This window comes from Apodemus sylvaticus, chromosome 4 (assembly GCF_947179515.1).
Source record: "Apodemus sylvaticus chromosome 4, mApoSyl1.1, whole genome shotgun sequence".
Lineage (NCBI taxonomy): Eukaryota > Metazoa > Chordata > Mammalia > Rodentia > Muridae > Apodemus > Apodemus sylvaticus.
In genome coordinates this window covers 114,098,239-114,117,673 of record NC_067475.1, presented here as the reverse complement: position 1 = coordinate 114,117,673, position 19,435 = coordinate 114,098,239, and the positions used below count along the sequence as shown (strand labels likewise).

Genomic DNA, 19,435 nt, shown 5'->3' with positions numbered 1-19,435 from the left:
GGAAGAAGTATCTGTTTTATAAAGCTCTGTTCTTTGTCTGCTAGAGCATTCAGAAGACTCTTGAATCATGGAAACTTCATGTTGCTAAGCAAACTATTCTACGTGGAACAGAGTTAGAAATCTATTCCCATGTTATATGCCCAACTAAGAAAATTATCCATAATAGAATATGGATACTAGCTGGGCGTGGTGGTCCATGCCATTAATCCCAGCACTCTGGAGGCAGAGGCAGGTAAACTCTGTGAGCTCAAGGTCAGCCTGCTTTACATAGTTACAGGACAGTCAGAGTTACATAGTGAGATCCTGTCTTGAAAACAAGCATACATACATACATACATACATACATATATACATACATACAGACAGACAGAAAAAAAGTATACTATTTTTAACAGCTCTAATACACAAAATAATCTATGTGCACATTTTTTTCTGTCAGTGTAATATATTCTAAGAAATTCTGAATAGAAAAGGACAAAGACTCTCAGATTGGATAGCTGTCATGTTAGGATAAATTTCACTCCTAAAATTTTTTATTTCACTCTTAGTGTAAAAATACATATCCTAATAACAGGTATTTCTAAATTTGGATAAAGTATCACACTATGGATTTTTAAAATTATATGCCTCAGATTGGAGCCAACGAAGTACAGGGATGAAGTCTGAGATCAGCAGTTGGCACATGTGGAAACAGAGCTTGTGTCCAGATGACTATATGATGTTAAAATGACTCCATTAGAAACATCATTATCAGCCAGGTGGTGGTGGTGGTGGCGGCGGTGGTGGTGGTGGCGGCGGCGGCGGCAGCAGCAGCGGTGCACACCTGTAATCTCAGCACTCTAGGAGGCAGAGGCAGGCAGATTTCTGAGTTCAAGGCCAGTCTGGTCTACAAAGTGAGTTCCAGGACAGTCAGGGCTATACAGAGAAACCTTGTCTCAAAAAAACCAAATCCAAAAAAACCAAAAAAAAAAAAAAAAAAAAAAAAAAAAAAGAAAGAAAGAAAGAAAAGATGAAAAAAAGAAAAAAAGAAAAGAAGCATCGTTATCTTTTCAGTAAGACTTAAAAAACCATTCAAAGTCATCATGAGTGTTTGCTTGCAGGTATGTATGTATACCATGTGTGCTTCATGGTCACAATAGCCAGTACAAGGTGCCCGATGCCCCGGAACTGGAGTTACAGACAGTTGTGAGGCACCGTGTTGATGCTAGGAACTAAAGCCGGGTCCTCTGCAAGATCAGCCAATGTTCTATCCACTGGACAATCTCACTAGCCCCAGGATCTCAGTTTTAAAAACAACTTTTAAAAAGTTTATTTATTTATTTTCAAACTAGTATCTGTGGAAAAGAAAAGATTATCTGTTGAGAAATAACTTAGGAGTAAGGAAGGCTTTTCATATCATAAATAGCTCCCATGACCACCCATGTTAAGATTTCAGAAAAAAAAAGGTCACAATTTATTTTGCATTTTATTCTGTTGGCATTACATTTTCTTGAATTATTTTTGGTCATTTTTGGGGTGATGGAGGAAACATGACAAATGATTTATGATCCTTGCTTAGCCCGGCTGCCCTGTGCTGTTTGAAATTCAAAAGCTTCAAGAAATGAATGTGCACCCACACCTCTGCCTTCTTCTCTTTTCAGGTGCCTCCCATTCTCCTTGATAAGCAGTTCTCTGAGTTCACGCCAGACATCACACCCATCATCTTGGCTGCACATACAAATAATTATGAGATAATCAAACTTTTGGTCCAGAAAGGTGTCTCAGTGCCCAGACCCCACGAAGTCCGCTGCAACTGTGTCGAGTGTGTCTCCAGCTCGGACGTGGACAGCCTCAGGCACTCACGGTCCAGGCTCAACATCTACAAGGCGTTGGCCAGCCCCTCGCTCATTGCCCTGTCCAGCGAAGACCCTTTCCTTACCGCCTTTCAGTTAAGCTGGGAGCTGCAAGAACTGAGCAAGGTGGAGAATGAATTCAAGTCGGAGTATGAGGAGCTGTCTAGACAGTGCAAACAATTTGCTAAGGACCTCCTAGATCAGACACGGAGTTCCAGGGAGCTGGAAATCATTCTTAATTACCGTGATGACAATAGCCTGATCGAAGAACAGAGTGGAAATGATCTTGCGAGGCTAAAATTAGCCATTAAGTACCGTCAGAAAGAGGTGAGTACTGCCAGACACAATCCATCAATGAGACAGAACCGCATCACTGACAAGCCAGTGCTACTCAGAATTAGTGGTACATTTAACAGCACTTTTATTCTCTTGTGAGGAGGTGGCATTTAACGTTAACTGGATTCATAATTATCTCCACACTGAAGAATAGTGATAAGTGGTCCAATGATTTGAAGTTGCTTTTGGCATCTGTGTGAAAGCACGTACGCTCACTTGTAATAAAATGGAAAACCAACAAATTGCGATTCCCCAGAGCAAATGGAGAATTTTGACTCTTCCATTTATGACTCTTGTGAATCTAGATGCTAAACCCTCTAGACCCTCTAGAGGGTCACACACAAAGTGTGTTGAATTTTCTCGTTTACTTAATAAAACTGATATTATAATGTTCATATATATATATGAACATTTTAAATACATATATTTAAAATATATTTAAAATTTAAAATATAAAAAAATATATATTTAAAATATGTTCCTTACAAATTTTGTGGGTGGGTGTAAGGACTACTAATTGATTTTAAGCTATTATACTTGAATGTATTATTAGGAGCCAACACAAGAAGAGCCTTCTGTTCAACAGTAATAAATCGATAGGAGCTTTCTCCTGTTTGCTCACCTTCTTGATCTGTCAGGAATAGGGGCAAAAGAATTGGTCATGGGAAATAGCTTTTAAATGAAATTTTGGTAGATTTTGATGTTTTCAGTGAAAAAAACTAAACCACTCACATCTGTACCTAGGCCACTCACATCTGTACCTAAACAATTCACATCTGTACCTACATCACTCACATCTGTACCTAGGCCACTCACATCTGTACCTAGGCCACTCACATCTGTACACCACTCATATCTGTACCTAAACAACTGACATCTGTACCTGAACCACTCACATCTGTATCAGTCACAATATCTGATTACATCCAGTTGTGAGAGGTGGGTAGTTTTTGTTTTGTTTTGCTTTTGTTTTTGTTTGTTTTGTCATTTGGGTGCTTATTTTAACCTTCATAAAACATTTGTTCTCTTTCACTCTTGAAAGAAAATAATTACCTATCCTAACCAAGATGGAAGAAAGCTACATAATATGGAAAGGATGGGTATAGAAAAGAGTCTAAGGAATTCTACTTTATTTCTATTAAGATTTATTTTTATTTTATGTGTATGACTCTCTGCCTGACTGTATATGTGCCATATACATGCAGAGCCTGCAGAATCCAGAAGGGGAAATCAGGTCCCTCAGAACTGGAGTTATAGACGGCTGTGGGCGTCCATGTGGCTGCCAAAACTGAGGGCTGTACAGGAGGAGCCAGGGCTTTTGACTGCCGAGCAATCTCTCTAACCCTGAGATGACTCAGTTTCAAAATGTCCCCTTGCGTTTCTACCGGCCGTTGCCTGTTCCCCATCAGCTCTGCACCGATATTTACTAAATGATTCAGATTCCCGCTACCCGCACTCGCTTTCTTAGGTTCTGAGTATTGTGTGGTTCTCGTGGCACCAGAGACTAACTGTAGTCTCCCTGAGAGGGGTGGGAACAGTGGAAGGCTCTGCGCACTTCCCCAGACTCTGAAGTCGCTGAGTTTGTGCTGACTTGGGCCTTGGGGTCCTTATGTTTAAGAATCAAGGATCCATTGTCTAAAAGAAACTAAAACAATTTTAACACGCAGAGCAGACAGATAAAGTGATACAGGAACGTATTTGATTCTGAAGGTTCTAAAGACCAGAGTGAAAAATCCACTGTACGCATTGTACATGATGGGACTTAGGGTGACAGCGTTGGAGCTAGGCAGCAGAATCTAAGAAGTCATACCATGCTACAGGTCTCACGTGGGGGGCTTATCAGAAAAGGAGGAGGGGATACAGAGAGAGAGGGAGAGAGGGGGAGAAGGGGGGAGAGGGAGAAGAAATGGAGTTGCTTATTCAGATGGAGTGCATGCGCAGGAGGAGGCCATGCAGCAACCCCCACAGTGGAAATGTGTCCCCTCTCTGAAGCTAGTGAAGGCTTGTCCTGCTGTCGCCAGGACCCTCCGGCTAGCCATGGAGGTGCCTGATTGCTAATAGACAGGACTCAGATTTGGGGGCAGGATTAAAAGATCTTTGTTAGCACAGCATGATGATCGCCTTTCTTTAGTTCTCTTCAGGGTTGGGGCATTTACAGGACTGGTTAAGGATTGTCAAGGTCGCCTGTGCAGCACTGATTTTTTTTTTCCCTTTACTCTGTGATTGTAATAAAAATCACCCAGATGTTCAAACCACAAAACAAAAAACAAAGAGGCAGTCTGCTAGGTTCAAGTGTTCATCTTAGCAGCCCCGAATCAAGTGGTTTTATTTGTTTTTTATTTATTATTATATTTTACACTGATCTTGCTCCTTCAGTTTTAACTTTACTTTTAGTCACAGAGACTTTTTGAAAGCCCCTCAACAAATTCCTGATAAATTGCTTTTCAGTATCCTACTGACAGAATGCTTTTAGTGAGACTTATTCCTTTAAGCTACTGAATTCTTTCTTTTAAAAAAACAAGACATTTTATATTATTTATAAAATATAATTTATATTATTTTATATATTATTTATAATATATCATTTATATTATTTTAGCGTGCATCTCTTACATACACGCATGCTTGTGCATGATGGCTTACAAAAGAGCTGGGTCATTCTTTCATTTCTCCCTCATTAATGCTTTTGACTGTTTCACATACCAAACTCCAGACAGAACTCAGGGCCCTTGTTCCTGCTTGATGACACAGCTCAGCCCTCCGCACACCTTCTAGTCCATTCGGAGAGACAGTGAACACATCGGACCATTAAAAACATTTATCCCCCTTAATACTTGTTTCTTTATCTCCGTTCTTTGTCTATTTCATGATTTTACAAAGTGAGCTCACCTTCAACATCTGGGGAACAAAAGTCACCATTTAAGTCTCTTGTTTGTCATGTTAACGGCAAGACAACAGCAGAAGGCAAGATCATTCCCAACAACCTTTCAGGGTGCCTCTGTTATTCCGCTAATATGCAGCTGTGATGTTGGCGGTAATAGGACCCACCAAAACACCAAGATGAAAGACAGACCAAATAAAACCTGTAATAAGAAAGTAAGAATTAGTAATGGCCTTTTAGAGGAGTGCTTCTTAAAAAATGCAATTTGCATTTTCTCCTTTCATCCTTAGAGATGTCAGCGGAGAAGAAAATGACAATAATTCTTCTAGGGTTGCTCATTCTTCAATTGTTATCAATGAGCAGTTTTTTTTTTTCCTCCCTGGGGCTGACAGTTTTCACGAGGCAACACGAAATTGTTTGACCGATGGTAGCATAAAAAAATCCGTAATAAAATTTTACTCTTGTGTATATGCTTTAAAATCGGAAATTGGGTTTTATGAAACATATTTCTAGATTATCCAGAAAGTATTGACCTCAGATATATTTGATTCTAAGATTTTGAGCAAGACCCTGCATATTAAATAAAACTCTGCTTTAGTGGAATGCCCTGCTTTCCAAGTTTTTATTGTAGCTTTTCCTTGGTTTTGTCTGAACAAATCGGAGGTTTGCCTCAGGCCTGTGTCGTGTTCCTTCCCGTTAATCTTCAGGTTAGCTAAGTCCTTCCTTGTTCTCAGATGTTCACCCCAGGGCCCACCTACCCTGGGATGCATTCCTGTGTGGGGTAAAGATCTGACTGTGTACAAAGTCACTGAGTTCCATGTTAGGACAGTCAGTACATTGACTGCAATTTAAAGCCTTTCAGGGAGCTAATGTGCTAGTGATTGTATAAGGAATAGATTTCTATAAAATATATATACATATATACATACATATATATATATATACACATATATATACATGTATATTGCTTCCCTGAGCACTCCCTCATTATATACACCCTACACCGCACTGGGAGCATCCCCACCTTGCTCACCAGTCTCTCTGTGTCAGTAATGTATACATCTGAACAAAATGGAGATCCCCTCAATTCCAGATAGTTCTGGGCATGTTTTTGTATGCTTGGATTTCCTGATTAAATGGCAGGGTTTATAGTAATATCAGAAATAGTTACGTTATGAATTCATGCACTGTCTTGGTTTACTTACTATTGTTCTGATAAAACATTGATCAAAAGCAGCATAGGGGTAGGATGGGGGTGGTTAGCTCATCTCACACTTTCGAGCCACACTCCATCACTGCAGGAAGTCAGGGCAGGAGCCCAAGGTAGGAACTGGTGACTGGACATAATGGAGCATGTGCACACTGTTGCTTACGGGCCTGATCCCCCAGGCTGGAGCTGCTTTTGGTCTGTTTTGTTTTTAGTTTGTGTGTGTGTGTGTGTGTACACATATATACATATATATAGACACACACACACCCAAAGACACACACACACACACACACACATGCCACCCAAGACCACTTGTCCCATGGCGACACCTCCCACCATAGTGGTCTTGGATCTCCCACGCCAATCATTCATTATTCAAGGAAAGTTGAATCAGAATTGGCTATAGGCCATCTATCGAGGTATTTTCTTTCTTTCTTTTTTTTTCTTTTTTCTTTTTCAAGAGCCTGTCTTTCCTGATGATACCAGCCTGTGTCAACTTGACAAAAACAAGCAACATATACATTAACAGCCCTTGTGCTAGAACTGGATTGAAGATTTGTTCAAAAGTTTTTCCCAAAAGAAATGCCAGTATCTTACCTGCCAGGAATCTACCCATGTCTATGAATTAAACTAAAGATGTCATAATTATAGGAATCATGCTTTTGTAGAGCAGATGCTACCCTTCACCAGTCAGGCAGGGCAGTATAGAGACTTAAATTCTGCAGCTGCTGTACACAAATCTTGAAACAGACAAGCTGTTTATACCATTTGCTTTCTATTTTATTTTACTGTATGGATTCCCAGTCACAGAGAATTAAACGGTGCCAAATGTTATCTTATTAACTGTTGGACTCTGAGTGCAAGTTTAGATCAATGGCAGAACCTATTTCTTCTTTGTACCTATTGTTGTATAGTCAATAAGTTGCTTGTCAATTGTTATATGTGTCAATAATCCTTTTGGTCTTACTCAGAGCTGTGACATAGAGGAACCCAATGCTCATATTACAGTGACATTCAAAATGAACAGTCATGAAATACTGGGGAAATGTCAGAAATATGTACCATTACCCATAGCTAGACCAGAATTCCTCCTGTGTTTTATAGGTAAGAGAGAGGCAAGGCTGAGGACATGTCTGAGGAAGTTTGCCACCTGGTCTTGGCATAATCTTCTAGGATGTAGAATTTGTGAAGGTCAAAATTATTCCCATGCTGTCATTCGTCATGTTTGTAAAGTCACTGGATGTGTGTGGAGAGCTTGACAGATTCCCTAAGTATTTGTATAGTCAAAATCTTATCTAGGTTCAGTCACACATCATTGAGAACACTGTGAAAAACTAATCCAGAAACCTAGATACTGCATAACAGAAAGCAAATAAATACATCCTATTCAGTGAAACATTACCGATCCACCTCTTTATGACTTTGCAAAACAGCTGAAAAATACCTACTTTAATTTACCTCTTCCTTTAACAGAAGCTTGTCAGCAGCATTGTGGTGTTGAATGTACCTTTGGCACTAACCTGGGTTCTGGTCTTGTGAGTTAATAGGGTTGGTAAAGGGCGGAGAGAAATCAACATTAGATCAGCCCCTCTCTTAAGCCCTCCTTATTTTCCTTTTACCTAGCCTTGATTGAACTGAATGAAAGAAGGGAAGGTCCTTGTCAGTTCAACCCTCCCACTGTAGGGGAACTGAGCTGATTCCAGCTCTCTAGAGTTCCTCTGCACCAGCCAAGAGTTACAGTTTTATGTTTCTGAATTTATCTAAACTTTCATGTTCAGGAAATGATACAGGCATCAAAGGAGGCTCAAAGGCTGTAGCTGTAAGACTACCCAAGGGGAGTGTGCCAGCAGACAGGTGGGTGATGCACACTCACAAACCGAAAACACCCCAAGTCAGACGCAAGGCCTTTGATTCTTTCATAAGCTATCTACTGAGAATGATAGTTCAGTCCAAACTTCCTACAATGCAAATGAATGACCTCATTAAATATAAACTTCCAAATGCTACTAGTGTTCTGTATCAACAATCAACCTTATTGGGATCCCTGGAAAGCCACCATGTGTTTTTGATAGGTAGTTGTGGAAATTACGCCCTCTCTGTCTGTCTCTGTCTCTCTGTGTTTCTGTCTTCCTATCTATCATCCATCTATTATCTATGTATGTATGCATCTATCTATCTATCTATCTATCTATCTATCTATCTATCTGTCTGTCTACTCTATATATAGAAGGATGTGCTCTATATTTGCTTTAAGGATGTGCTTCTACCTAAAGTCACCCCTAAAATACAGTCACAGAGGAACTGATGATCACCTCACTTCTAGCGTTTTTATAAGAACTGTTGGTGGCTTGGTGAACAATGATCCTCTTCCCCATGAGAGTGAACAACCAACCAGACAGGTTCTAGGATGTCAGCTCAAGAAACCACACCAAGTTCCATAAAATGTATAGGAGGGATCGGCCTCCCTGTAGCCGCCCGCTCTCTGCTGCTGCTCTGGGGCAAGCACTCACTGAATGCTAGCGCCTGCTTCTTTGCTCCAGGTGATTACACACACCTCCTACTGCTGTGGATCTCAAATTCCCAGATGCATCTCCTCTGCTTCCTTCTGAGCATCACATGTTCACGCATTTCTGTGCCTGCCACTGAGTAATGGAGGGAGAGAATGCCTGTTCAGGACTTGTCAGGCAACTGACAGAATTATGACAGGTCATTAGGCATTTAATTTAACACTAGGTTTTAAGAACTTGGAACTCGGTCCCTGTGGGTTTCTTTGCAGCTAATTAAATGACATGTAACTACTTTCTCTTAATTCTTATCTGAACGTAATTACATTTTTATTCCTTCTACAGTAAAATTTGCGATTGCGTGTATCTACATTATATAAATGTTTAGTTAGCCTTTACAAGTGCACTGATTAAGAAATCACAGTTCCACATCCTAAAGAAAAATAAAGCAGCAAACATTACCTTTAAATTAAACACAGTAGTTAGCTTATATTTAATTTTGTTTTAAATAATTGGAAAAAATTAAGGAATTTATTTCCAAAGAGGCATATGTGCAGAAGAAAAAGTTCTCTATGGCCAACAAGGCAAGGCTGATGACAACGACATTGAAAACTTGCACTGTGTAGTAGATGCCTTTTATGGGATGCTTCCAGAAGAAGCCTGCATCACAGTTCATTGGGAAAGACATTAGAAAGGATGGCTAGGAAGAGGAAGCGCCTCTAAGCTGTGTGGGGATGATCCAATCCAAGATGATCCAATCCAATCTCAGCTTCACCTAATGGCTTCTCAATGACTCCTCAGTGGACTGTCCTGTTGGTCCAGTCCATTCACAGGGCTGCTCATCCATTCCTCCCCATCCCCTCACCTCCAGGGCTAGCCCTTTTCCCCAGCTGAAAGTCAATGCTCTCTGTACGACATCACCCATTTCTCCACCCTTCTCCCCAGCTCTCCCCAGCCCTATGTGCCCTGTGTGCCATGTGTGCCCTGTGTGCCCAGTGCCTTTACTTTGGGGTTGTTACTTAGTCATTTCTATGAATGTCCCGGGGGAGCAGAACCAGTCACAGATAGATTCCTGCTCAACAAGATTATGAGCTATCATGGATTTTGTTTTATGAAATGAAATTTGGGAACACAGATAATTAAGCCCCACTCTTCCTCTCTGGCACTTTTTCAGTACTCCCTTGTCTGCTTCAGGAGTAAGTAAGTACACTTACCAAAATGTATGGTAATTGTGCCTCAGTCCTTTCCTCCTCGTGAGAATGTGGGCCCTGTGACAACCAAAACTAGGGTTTTGATGTGGCCATATTTAACAATCACAATGTACTCAGTATTATTATGAGCTCGACAGAGGTTTTCTGGGTGTTTTATTCTTCAATTCAAAAATCTATTTTTATAATATCTGATGACACTCACTGTATGCATTTTATCACTGGAAGTCTGGAGAGAAAACAAAGTTAGTGTATCATTTTCTTGACTGCTCCCCCTGTCTTCAACACTAGTAAATCTGTGGATAGGCCACATGAATGGACGGCTCCCTGGGACTGGGGTCAAGCAATACTTAAACACTGGTTAGGCAAATTTGTGAAAATGTTATTTCAAATGTTAGTGTACATTTTTGTAATGAACAAATCAGGTAAATACTGGATGTGAAGTTAAGCAAAGTACTTTAAATCACATTGGTTGACACCTAGCTTTATCTGTAATAGAGTTTGGCTTTTGTTTGTCCAGGCAAGTACAGTCGAGGATGTTAGTAATGCAGCAACCATACAGTAATTAGAATTTTGGAGCCAGACACCTGCGAGAGCTATTCAAATATAATGGTGTTGGAGTGAGCTATGTTGGTTGTACCCTCCTGTGTCTTGCCTAGCTTTACAATTTGGATTTTGCCTGCTCTCTTTGGACTGTATAGTGCTGCCCCACACTGAGACACTGCAGACAGCATTCTCATCTCCATAGCTTCTTCTGATAATGAAGAACAACCAAAATCAAGACTGTTTAGAGCATTGGCCTTTGGAGCAAGACCACTGTCCTAGCTTCAGTGTATGACTCTATGGACTGGGTTGGGGGGGGGGCAGCTCCTTTGGAGCAGGTGGAGTGGACATGAGAATAAATAGTTATGCCTGTTGTCCATGGATCCTGGAGGAGGAGGAGATTGAAGAGGAACACCATATGCTAAATAGTTGAATTTTAAATGATGGTGTTAAATGCTTATAATGTAATATTTTAAAGGATAATCATTTGGGTCTGAAAAACCTTAAAATGTATATTACTGCCTTTTAACCCTCAAATAGGTCTTTTTCACTTAAGACAAAGTGAGTAAACTACTTTAGAAGTAAAAATCAATTTTTGCAATAATTTGCAGTTAGATTAACCACTCAGACAAGCATGTGTTCAGACTCAAAGTCTATACAATCTCAATGAGCTTGAATATAGTCAGAATATATTATAATACCATGTAAAACAAAATGTTTATAACATAGATAACCTTTCTTTGCTTACTCAAAATTTTGAAATGGACCTTGCCTTCCACAGTCCTGTCCTATAGCCACATGTATAGTGATTTGGTTTATCAAAATGACGAAGTATTGGCAAAAACCATTCTAAAAGATGCCAGAACCTTGATCCTGCTCACCTGGGTCCTGCTGTAGCTATGTATGTCAGTCTTTTCTAGCCATTGGTTTTTTTCTCATCAAGTTTGGATTATAGTGTCCAATAATTACTGAAGACCAAAGGATGGGAAAGTAAAATGAAAAACCATGTAGAACCTGAAGACTCATTTATAAATACAATGCATTTTAACATCTTAGACACATCTTTGTTTCCTTTCTTTGGCATTAGAAATAATTAAGTTCACCAATAGATTATCTTTTATTAAGAAAAAAAATAAAATTAAATGGGTCTCTGTGTATACCAGTGGTTAAGGTCCACGTAATAGACAGGGTTAGCTTCTTGTGAATCTAAGCAACAGGGGGTGGAGAGAAGGTTCAGTGAGTAAAAGCACTGGCTGCTATCCCAGAGGACCCAGTTTGGTTCCCAGCACCTACATGACAACTCATAACTACCTGTAATTCCAGCTCCAGAGGATCTGGTGCCCTCTTCTGGCCACCACCATCACTGCAGGTACACGATGCACCGATTTACATGCAGGTAAACACTCATCTAAGTACATATTTATTTATTTTTTAAATCTGAGCAATACAGATTTTTCTGAAGAGTTTAAAATAAATTTTAGTAATGTTTGTTAATACAAACAATCATTTTATTTAACTGGAAATAATCAGCAAAATGATGGATGGGAGGTCTGTGGTCAAAGTTTGGAGGATAACTTAATTATAAATAAAATACAGTAAGAGGCTTTATGCAAACCCTTAACAAGTCATATTTGACATATAACAGAAGAAAATATGTAACATACAGTTACATGTATGTTACATGTTTGGTCTCAGTAAGGTGACCATCACTGTATGCAGTTCACATTTCAAAAAGGGAAAATATCCTTTGTTTTCAGAGGACTTTAGATGATAAATTAGAATAATTTATCAGAATGGCTGCAAACTACATTACACAGTGATATGGAAATAGGAAATGATAAAATAAAACATTCTTAAATGAAATTAATTGGAAAACTTCATTCTGAGTCATTTACAAATTACTCTGTTAATAATAAAATCAAGCAACATGAACACTTACTTCCGTTTCCAAAAGTCAAAATTAGCACAGCTTTAAGAGTTACCCCCACACCATAAGTAAATAAATAAGTATAAAAAATAAAAGTAAAGATAGCTAGAACATTAAGTATTTGTCTATGACATCCCTGGCTTTCAGCAAAAAATCCTGAGGAGAGTTTTAAATGCCACTTTCCGGCACCGACCACAGACATGCCATTTAACAGCAGGTTGCATTTCTTTAAACGTTAAAAATGTGAGCTCATTACAGCATTTGCTATTCTAATCTTCTTAAGATTTCAGAGAATATTATAGTTTAGATTGTAAATGCTTCCCCACCACCAAAGGCTTATGAAGTAAAGGCTTGGTCACTAACCTGTGCCCCTACTGCATTTCTGGAAACTTTAGGAAGTAGGGTCTGTGGAGGGAGTTTGAGGTGACTTGGAGTGCGCCTTTGAGAAAATACTGAGGCATATCCTCCACTTTTACAAGACCACCAGATTGTCCCGTCTCATGTCAGCCCCCAAAGCAAGAGAAACTGACTGTGGACAAAAACATGAAATAATTGTCTCATGTAAGCCGTCTGTTATTTTGCCACAGAGGACAAAGTAGCGACGGTGGCAGTCCTGGAGATGGTTTCCAGTCTTCTTCAGCCATAAGACGTTGCCTCTCATATTGGCATTGTGAGAACTAGGAATGTGTAGTCTGTGCTTTCAATCATGTGAAACTATTCTTCATCTGTCTCTTGGCAAGCTTCATGTTTAGTCTGTGAAGTGCAGAAAGACAGTTCTTTGTTTGGAAGACTCTTCAAATGCGCCATTCTTCAAAAATCTTCCAAATACTTACAATAAACATTTTGCCAGGCAATGGCCAGCAGGTTTGGTTTTTTTTTTCACTATCCTGTGTATCTGTGTAAATCACCGACAAGATCATATGTTTAAAGATTAGGCTCCACCAATGACTGAGTCTGTTTTAGTGTGACATACCTACCCCTGAGGGCTGGAGAGATGGCTCATGTACTTTCTTGTACTTTCTTGTCTTACAGAGGACCTGGGTTTGATTCCCAGCACTCGCTTAGTAGCTTATGACCATCTGTAACTCCAGTTCTTGGGGATCAGGTGCCCTCTTCTGACTTACACAGACATCAGGCACTCACTTGGTGCACATACACCATCGCAGGCAAAAACTGACACACAGATAAAATAAATCGAACAAATCAAAACAAGGAACTAATATTAATAGGCCAAAAATGGAATATATTAAGAAGGTACACGAGTAAAACTGTCTTCAGCAATTTGGTAAGTGCATTCAAATAAAATTTTGGAAGTAATTCACATCTGGGTTAGATATATTAACTCAGCATTAATTTCTATAGTCCAACAAGTCTCATACAGGTCTCATATGTTAACATATAGACATTTACTTGTACCATGTCTTAAATACTAGCCATTCTTATTTTAAAAATTTGCAAAACTTAGACTACTCAGGTAAGATTTCTTACAAAACTAATACACAATAGCATTTAAGTAAGTGCTCATTAAACATCTCAGAAAGTTATTTGTGTGTAGAAAAAAAAAAAGTACTTCTATGGGAGAAACACCTCCAGCTACCCATTTCTTTGAGCCCAGCTAACAGTCAGTTGTAGGTTCTATGACTAGAGAGGAGAAGGTGTCAGCTCGCTTTACCTTCTCGTAGGTCTTCCTGCATGACTGCAGCAAGCAGCCGACCTTTGTGCATCCTGTTCCGGGGAATGGTTCCAGAATGAGAATTGTAACATGCGGGGATTGGAGTGGAGCTCAGTGCAATCACAGTGGCCTCAGCTGCAGCAGCGCACGGTTCACTCCCCGCACTGGGGGAAGTCACAACATAGAAGTCTAGTGTTTATCTTGCATAGGAATCAACACACGGTGGTTCTTTAATTTATGTTTAAGCATCAAAATATGACATGGTTTCTCTGAGTGAAAGCTGAGAGGTTTAGGGAGCTTCCATCCTTGGGATGGCCATTGGCTTTCAAACTTCCCATCCTCCCATGTCCAAGGCCTCCTCCTTCATCTGTAGCCAACCCTGAAAGGCTGAGTGGCCCGCAGCACCACAAGGCCACCTCTTCTTTCTCAGCGCCCTCTTGGCAGCACTGAGCTTACAAAGAACCCAGGACAATCTCATTTTCAGGTCAGATGGCTGCCAAGCGTCATTCTCATTCACCATGCGATGTGACATAGGTCTGAGGTTTTGAAATGAATGAAAGTATTTATTTATGGGATGGGAACAAAAAGATAGGATCGATTGAATTTGTTCGTTTTTGGCTTTCTGTAGATATTTGGAATCATTCCCTTCTGGCCTCAGTCGTCTGAAGAATAGGGAGAAACTATTCTGAAATGGCATTCTCAGGGTAGTGTCGACATTTTCTCTTTTTTCTTAGTCTTCAGAAATTTGACTATCAAGTACCCTGGCATGATTTTCTACAACTTCATTCTGTTTTGAGGCTTTTTGATTTCCCTAAAATGATAATTTTATATCTATCACCATTTAGAAGTCTTTAAGTCATTATTCAAATATTATTTTTCTAACTGATTTCCCTCCCTTCCCTTTCTCCCTCCTTCCCACCCTCTCTCTTTCCCTCTCTTCTCCCCACCCCTCTCTTTATCTCTCTCTCGTTCTATCTCTATCTCTTCTTTCTGGTTCTTTGTCATTGATCTTGGTTTTGAGAAAAGGTTTTGTGATGTAGCCAAAGCTGTCCTGGAATCTGCTGCCCTCCTGTCTCTGCTGTGAATGATGGGTTCACAGGTCTGCACCACCATACCCAGCTCTTTCTTTTTCTGAGTCTACTGACACTGTCCCATATGCAAGAGAGGTTCTAACATTTGTTTAGTATTTCTCCTTCTTCTTCAGATTAGATACTACCGGTTCATCTGTGTTCACACTGATTTATTCTTCCCTGGAACATTGTACTGTTAAGCCCACTCAGTAGTGATCTTAAAACTTAGATATTTTACTTTCTAGTTCCAAACTTTCCTCATGTCTCTTGTATCTGATGAACTCTATTGATTGTGGTAATTTTTCTACCTCGCTTTCTTGGGTCTTGTTAAGACGCCATCATTCCAGTGTTATTTAGAATCCTCGTCTGGTAGGTTTGTTCTCAGAGCCACCCAGGAACTGCTCTCTCTCCGATTGCTCTTGAACTTTCTCTTTGGCTTCTTACAACCAGCTGAAGTAATTTGAGTTTTGCTTCTCAATTTCAAAGGCAAGTTTTAAAAACCTCAGCTCAGTTCAACAAACCTGCTTTAGCCTGTGTAACCACACAGACTGCGCTCTGCACACACACAGCTCAGGATCCCACACAAACAAGGCCCTTGCTTCTGGCTTCTCTCATTTCCTAGCCCATCCCATCTGCCTGAATGTTGGCCTCTGTTTCTAAAGGTCAGAATTAATCTGGATTTCAGACTTTCTTCCTCTATGGTATAGAACATCCGTGGCCTGTTGTCAGGCTGACAGCCATTTCAAATACCATCATCAATGACAAAATTAATTGAAGAAAGGAAACACATTGTTCTAGTCATTTCACTAACTGGTTTTCATTAATTTGCAGAGTTGTGGGTTGTTTTTTTTTTTCTTCATTTTGCTTTGTACAGAGTTTCAGTTCTCACTTTTCAGGAGCAAAAGGTGGTCTCATATTCTCGTGCTAGGGTTTCCAAAACAAGATGGTGCATAATATGGCATGTTTTAAAGGATAAGAATTGTTTTCTTGAAGAGCAGTCAGAAGTCCAAGATCACAGTGTAGACATTTTTTTTTGTTTATTTGTCTTTTATTCCCTCTGAGATGGTCGTTCTTCTTGGCTGACAGGCGGTTCCTCCCTGAGGTCTCCACACTTAGTCCTATGTTCCTTTTCACATTCTTGCTTCTATAGAGGCCCCGTCTGACTACCTCAAGGTTCAGGAATTCAGAACTCACATACCTGAAGCCAGAACTCACATACCTGAAGCCAGGGAGACCCATAAGGAGGTTCTTCAGGATATCACCACAAAGACCTTGGACAGAATGGGCTTTTCCTCTGCTTCTAGTTGAGTCTCCAGGGATACTGTTCACTATATATTCCAGCCTCTGTTACTAATGAATTCACATTAGTATGTAAGATAATTGTATTCCTGTCATGAGACATATTAAAATGAACCGACAGATTCTTGGGCTATCCCTATAAGCTACCATATCTATAGAATCAATTGCTATGTTAATTCCCTACACTGAGTGTATATCACTCCTCATGGGTGCTCTACCTTGACAGAAAATACCAATACCACAAATATGGGCATTGATTTGGAAATCTCTGCTTTATCCTAATGACTACTGACTGCTTCTGCTGTGGTTATCTTCGTTTCCTCTCTGGGGTCTGTCATGCGCTGGAGTCCCTGCCATGGTAATAGTGGCTCACAGTTCCACTCTGAGGGTAGCCATAGCCTTCCCAATGCCTCCATAGCTCTCACTCCCTATTACATAGATAACATACCAACACTACAGTGGAACATTTATTCTAGTTTTGTTCATTACAAGATCTATAGCATCTAGCACACAGCTGGTTCCCGGTAGATGAGTAACATATATTTGCTGAATTAATCAAAGCAAGTGACCAGGATTCTCTTCTTGTCCTTCCTTGACTAAAATGATTTTGTTAAAAAGGAGTAACTCATAAAAATATCACAACAAATACCAAGGTGGGAATCATTCTTTTCATAGATCACGAATCATGTGTTTAGAAACATTTTTTTCAAACACATACAGTTCTTTATATTAATGATGCTATTTGGGTTTTGTTTTGACAAATGAGATTTTGGACTGAAACTATTTGGACATCTTCTGATACACTTTAGCATTAAGGAATGAATAGTATTCAAGATGCATATTTAAATACCATGAGCTTATAAAACAGATATTAACTCTGCATCTAATACTAGGTGTTCTGCTTAATCCAAGAGCATTTTCTGACATTTCCATTTAGTAGATGTTCACTTTTCCTGGTAAAAACTTCTAACCTCTTCAATCCCCCAAACTAAGGTAACTCACTGATAAGAATGAAATTATTATTGACTTCTAAAATCAGTTTTGAGTCTATTTCTCTGTCTTACGAATACACAAGACTACAAAGAAACAAGTCACATAGTCCCAGGTGTCAAACCCCAAGCTTTGTTCTCCATCTGCAGATAGTGTTGCTCCATCCCAGCATCTCCACACCTGTGTATGGGTTCTTGTTCGATGAGCCCTTTCTTTATTCTTTGACCCCAGACTCAGTGTTCTGTATCCACCTAGAGAAGGAAAATACAAAGCTTAGATGTCCCCAAGAGGAGCAGCTGAGAGGAAAATAAACTCACAAAGGGCAATTTAAAAATAAAGATGTTTTTTCCAGCTTCCTAGTTTAAAAATATCACCCTTGTTGAGACTTGTAATGATTAAAAATAGCTCATAAGCAGAGAGGTTGTGTTTTCCTAAGATCTGTTTATCAGACATTTATGTCAAAAACTTTTAAGAACCAGCGTTCATATTTCAACAGCAGTGTCTCCGCAGCCCTCAAAGTGACCCCTCTCCATGTGTCAACCCCTTCCTGGAGACTATATGTGGCTCAAGAGGCATTTCATTTAGGAATGCAATAACTCAAATACTTAAAGTCTTTCGATGACGTGGGGCAGCCCCTGCTCTTTCATGTGCAGCCCTGGTATGAAACGAGGAAATCCAAAAGACTGTTTCTAAAGTTGACACATCCATAATATTACATTCAAAATTACATTGATAATTAACGTATACAAATAACAAGACTTGAAATTGAATTGAATTGTAGTAGCGCCAAGCCCAAGGAAGCTTTCTCTCGCCTATTCTAATGCATCCTAGGCACTCTCTTCCTTACTCCTGAGTGAGCTGATCTTGAGTGAATGAGTTCATTTTCACACTTGGAATCCTCATATGCTTTGGTCTTTAGGACCCTTTGCGTCCTTGGAGGCTGAAGAATAGCCCAAGCATTAATCTATGTAAGACTATGGAGAAATCAAGGCAACCTCTAAACTACTCTCCCTTTAATACACAGCTACAAGAAAATTTGAAATACACACACAGTGTGTGTGTGTGTGTGTGTGTGTGTGTGTGTGTTAGAGAGAGAGAGAAAGAGAGAGAGAGAGAGAGTAAATAAGCAAATGAAATACAGACAACTAAAGGAGATCAAGGCTGTATAGCTTGGAAAAGAAGAAGACAAATTATCTTTACTTGCAGATTTTATAATATTATATACATAATGACCCCACAGATTTTATGATACTATCTATTGGCTTCAGAACATAAAATGCCAATCTCAAAATGGCCAGAATGATTTTGCCTTTGTGTTAGATTTGGTTACGTTAGAAGATGCTGTACCACATGAAGGGGCAGAAAAACCATGCTTTCCTCACCCAATACTGGATAGAACCTACATATGAAAGTACTGACATACCAAACAATATGTGTGCAATAGTATACAGTGATACAATTATTATGATGCAACTTATCTCTTTCTGATTATTTTGGAGGTCTTCTGTATGGCTGAGAATTTTGTGTCTACTATTATGGTTCTTGCCAGAAGTCTATTATAGAGACCTAGGCAATAAGTTTCTATTTTTATAAATAGGTAGGTTATAAAACTTTTGTCTGAATATATATGTGTATACTCATAGTTTTGTGTTGCTCTCAGTTTTATTCATAGATGATTGTGTGTGTGTGTGGATGTGATTGTGTGCATTGACAGTAGTTAATAAAGAGATTTGTAATGGGTCAAAAAAAGAAGTCTCTACTGATATATGCATATAACATTAGAAGGAAGATGATCACTGAACATAAATTATGTATTATAGTTTAAAATACAATCATATCATTTGTGAAATATGAAAAAAAAATGGCCCTAAAGATGACATAGACTCTTGTGTTAGCAGGATTCCTAACACATGCTGGTTTATCATACTTTTCTGTAGGACACAGGTTGAAAGGTATTCCTAGC

General features: G+C 39.5%; 1 protein-coding gene across 1 annotated transcript in view; it reads left to right on the top strand.

Annotated features, from left to right (window-relative positions):
• Trpc4 (transient receptor potential cation channel subfamily C member 4) overlaps nucleotides 1-19,435 on the top strand; it is a 137,160-nt gene that overhangs the window by 26,747 nt on the left and 90,978 nt on the right. Inside the window, exon 2 of the mRNA XM_052180968.1 lies at nucleotides 1,641-2,159. Coding sequence (XP_052036928.1) covers nucleotides 1,641-2,159 — 519 coding nt within the window. The remainder of the gene's footprint in view (nucleotides 1-1,640; nucleotides 2,160-19,435) is intronic.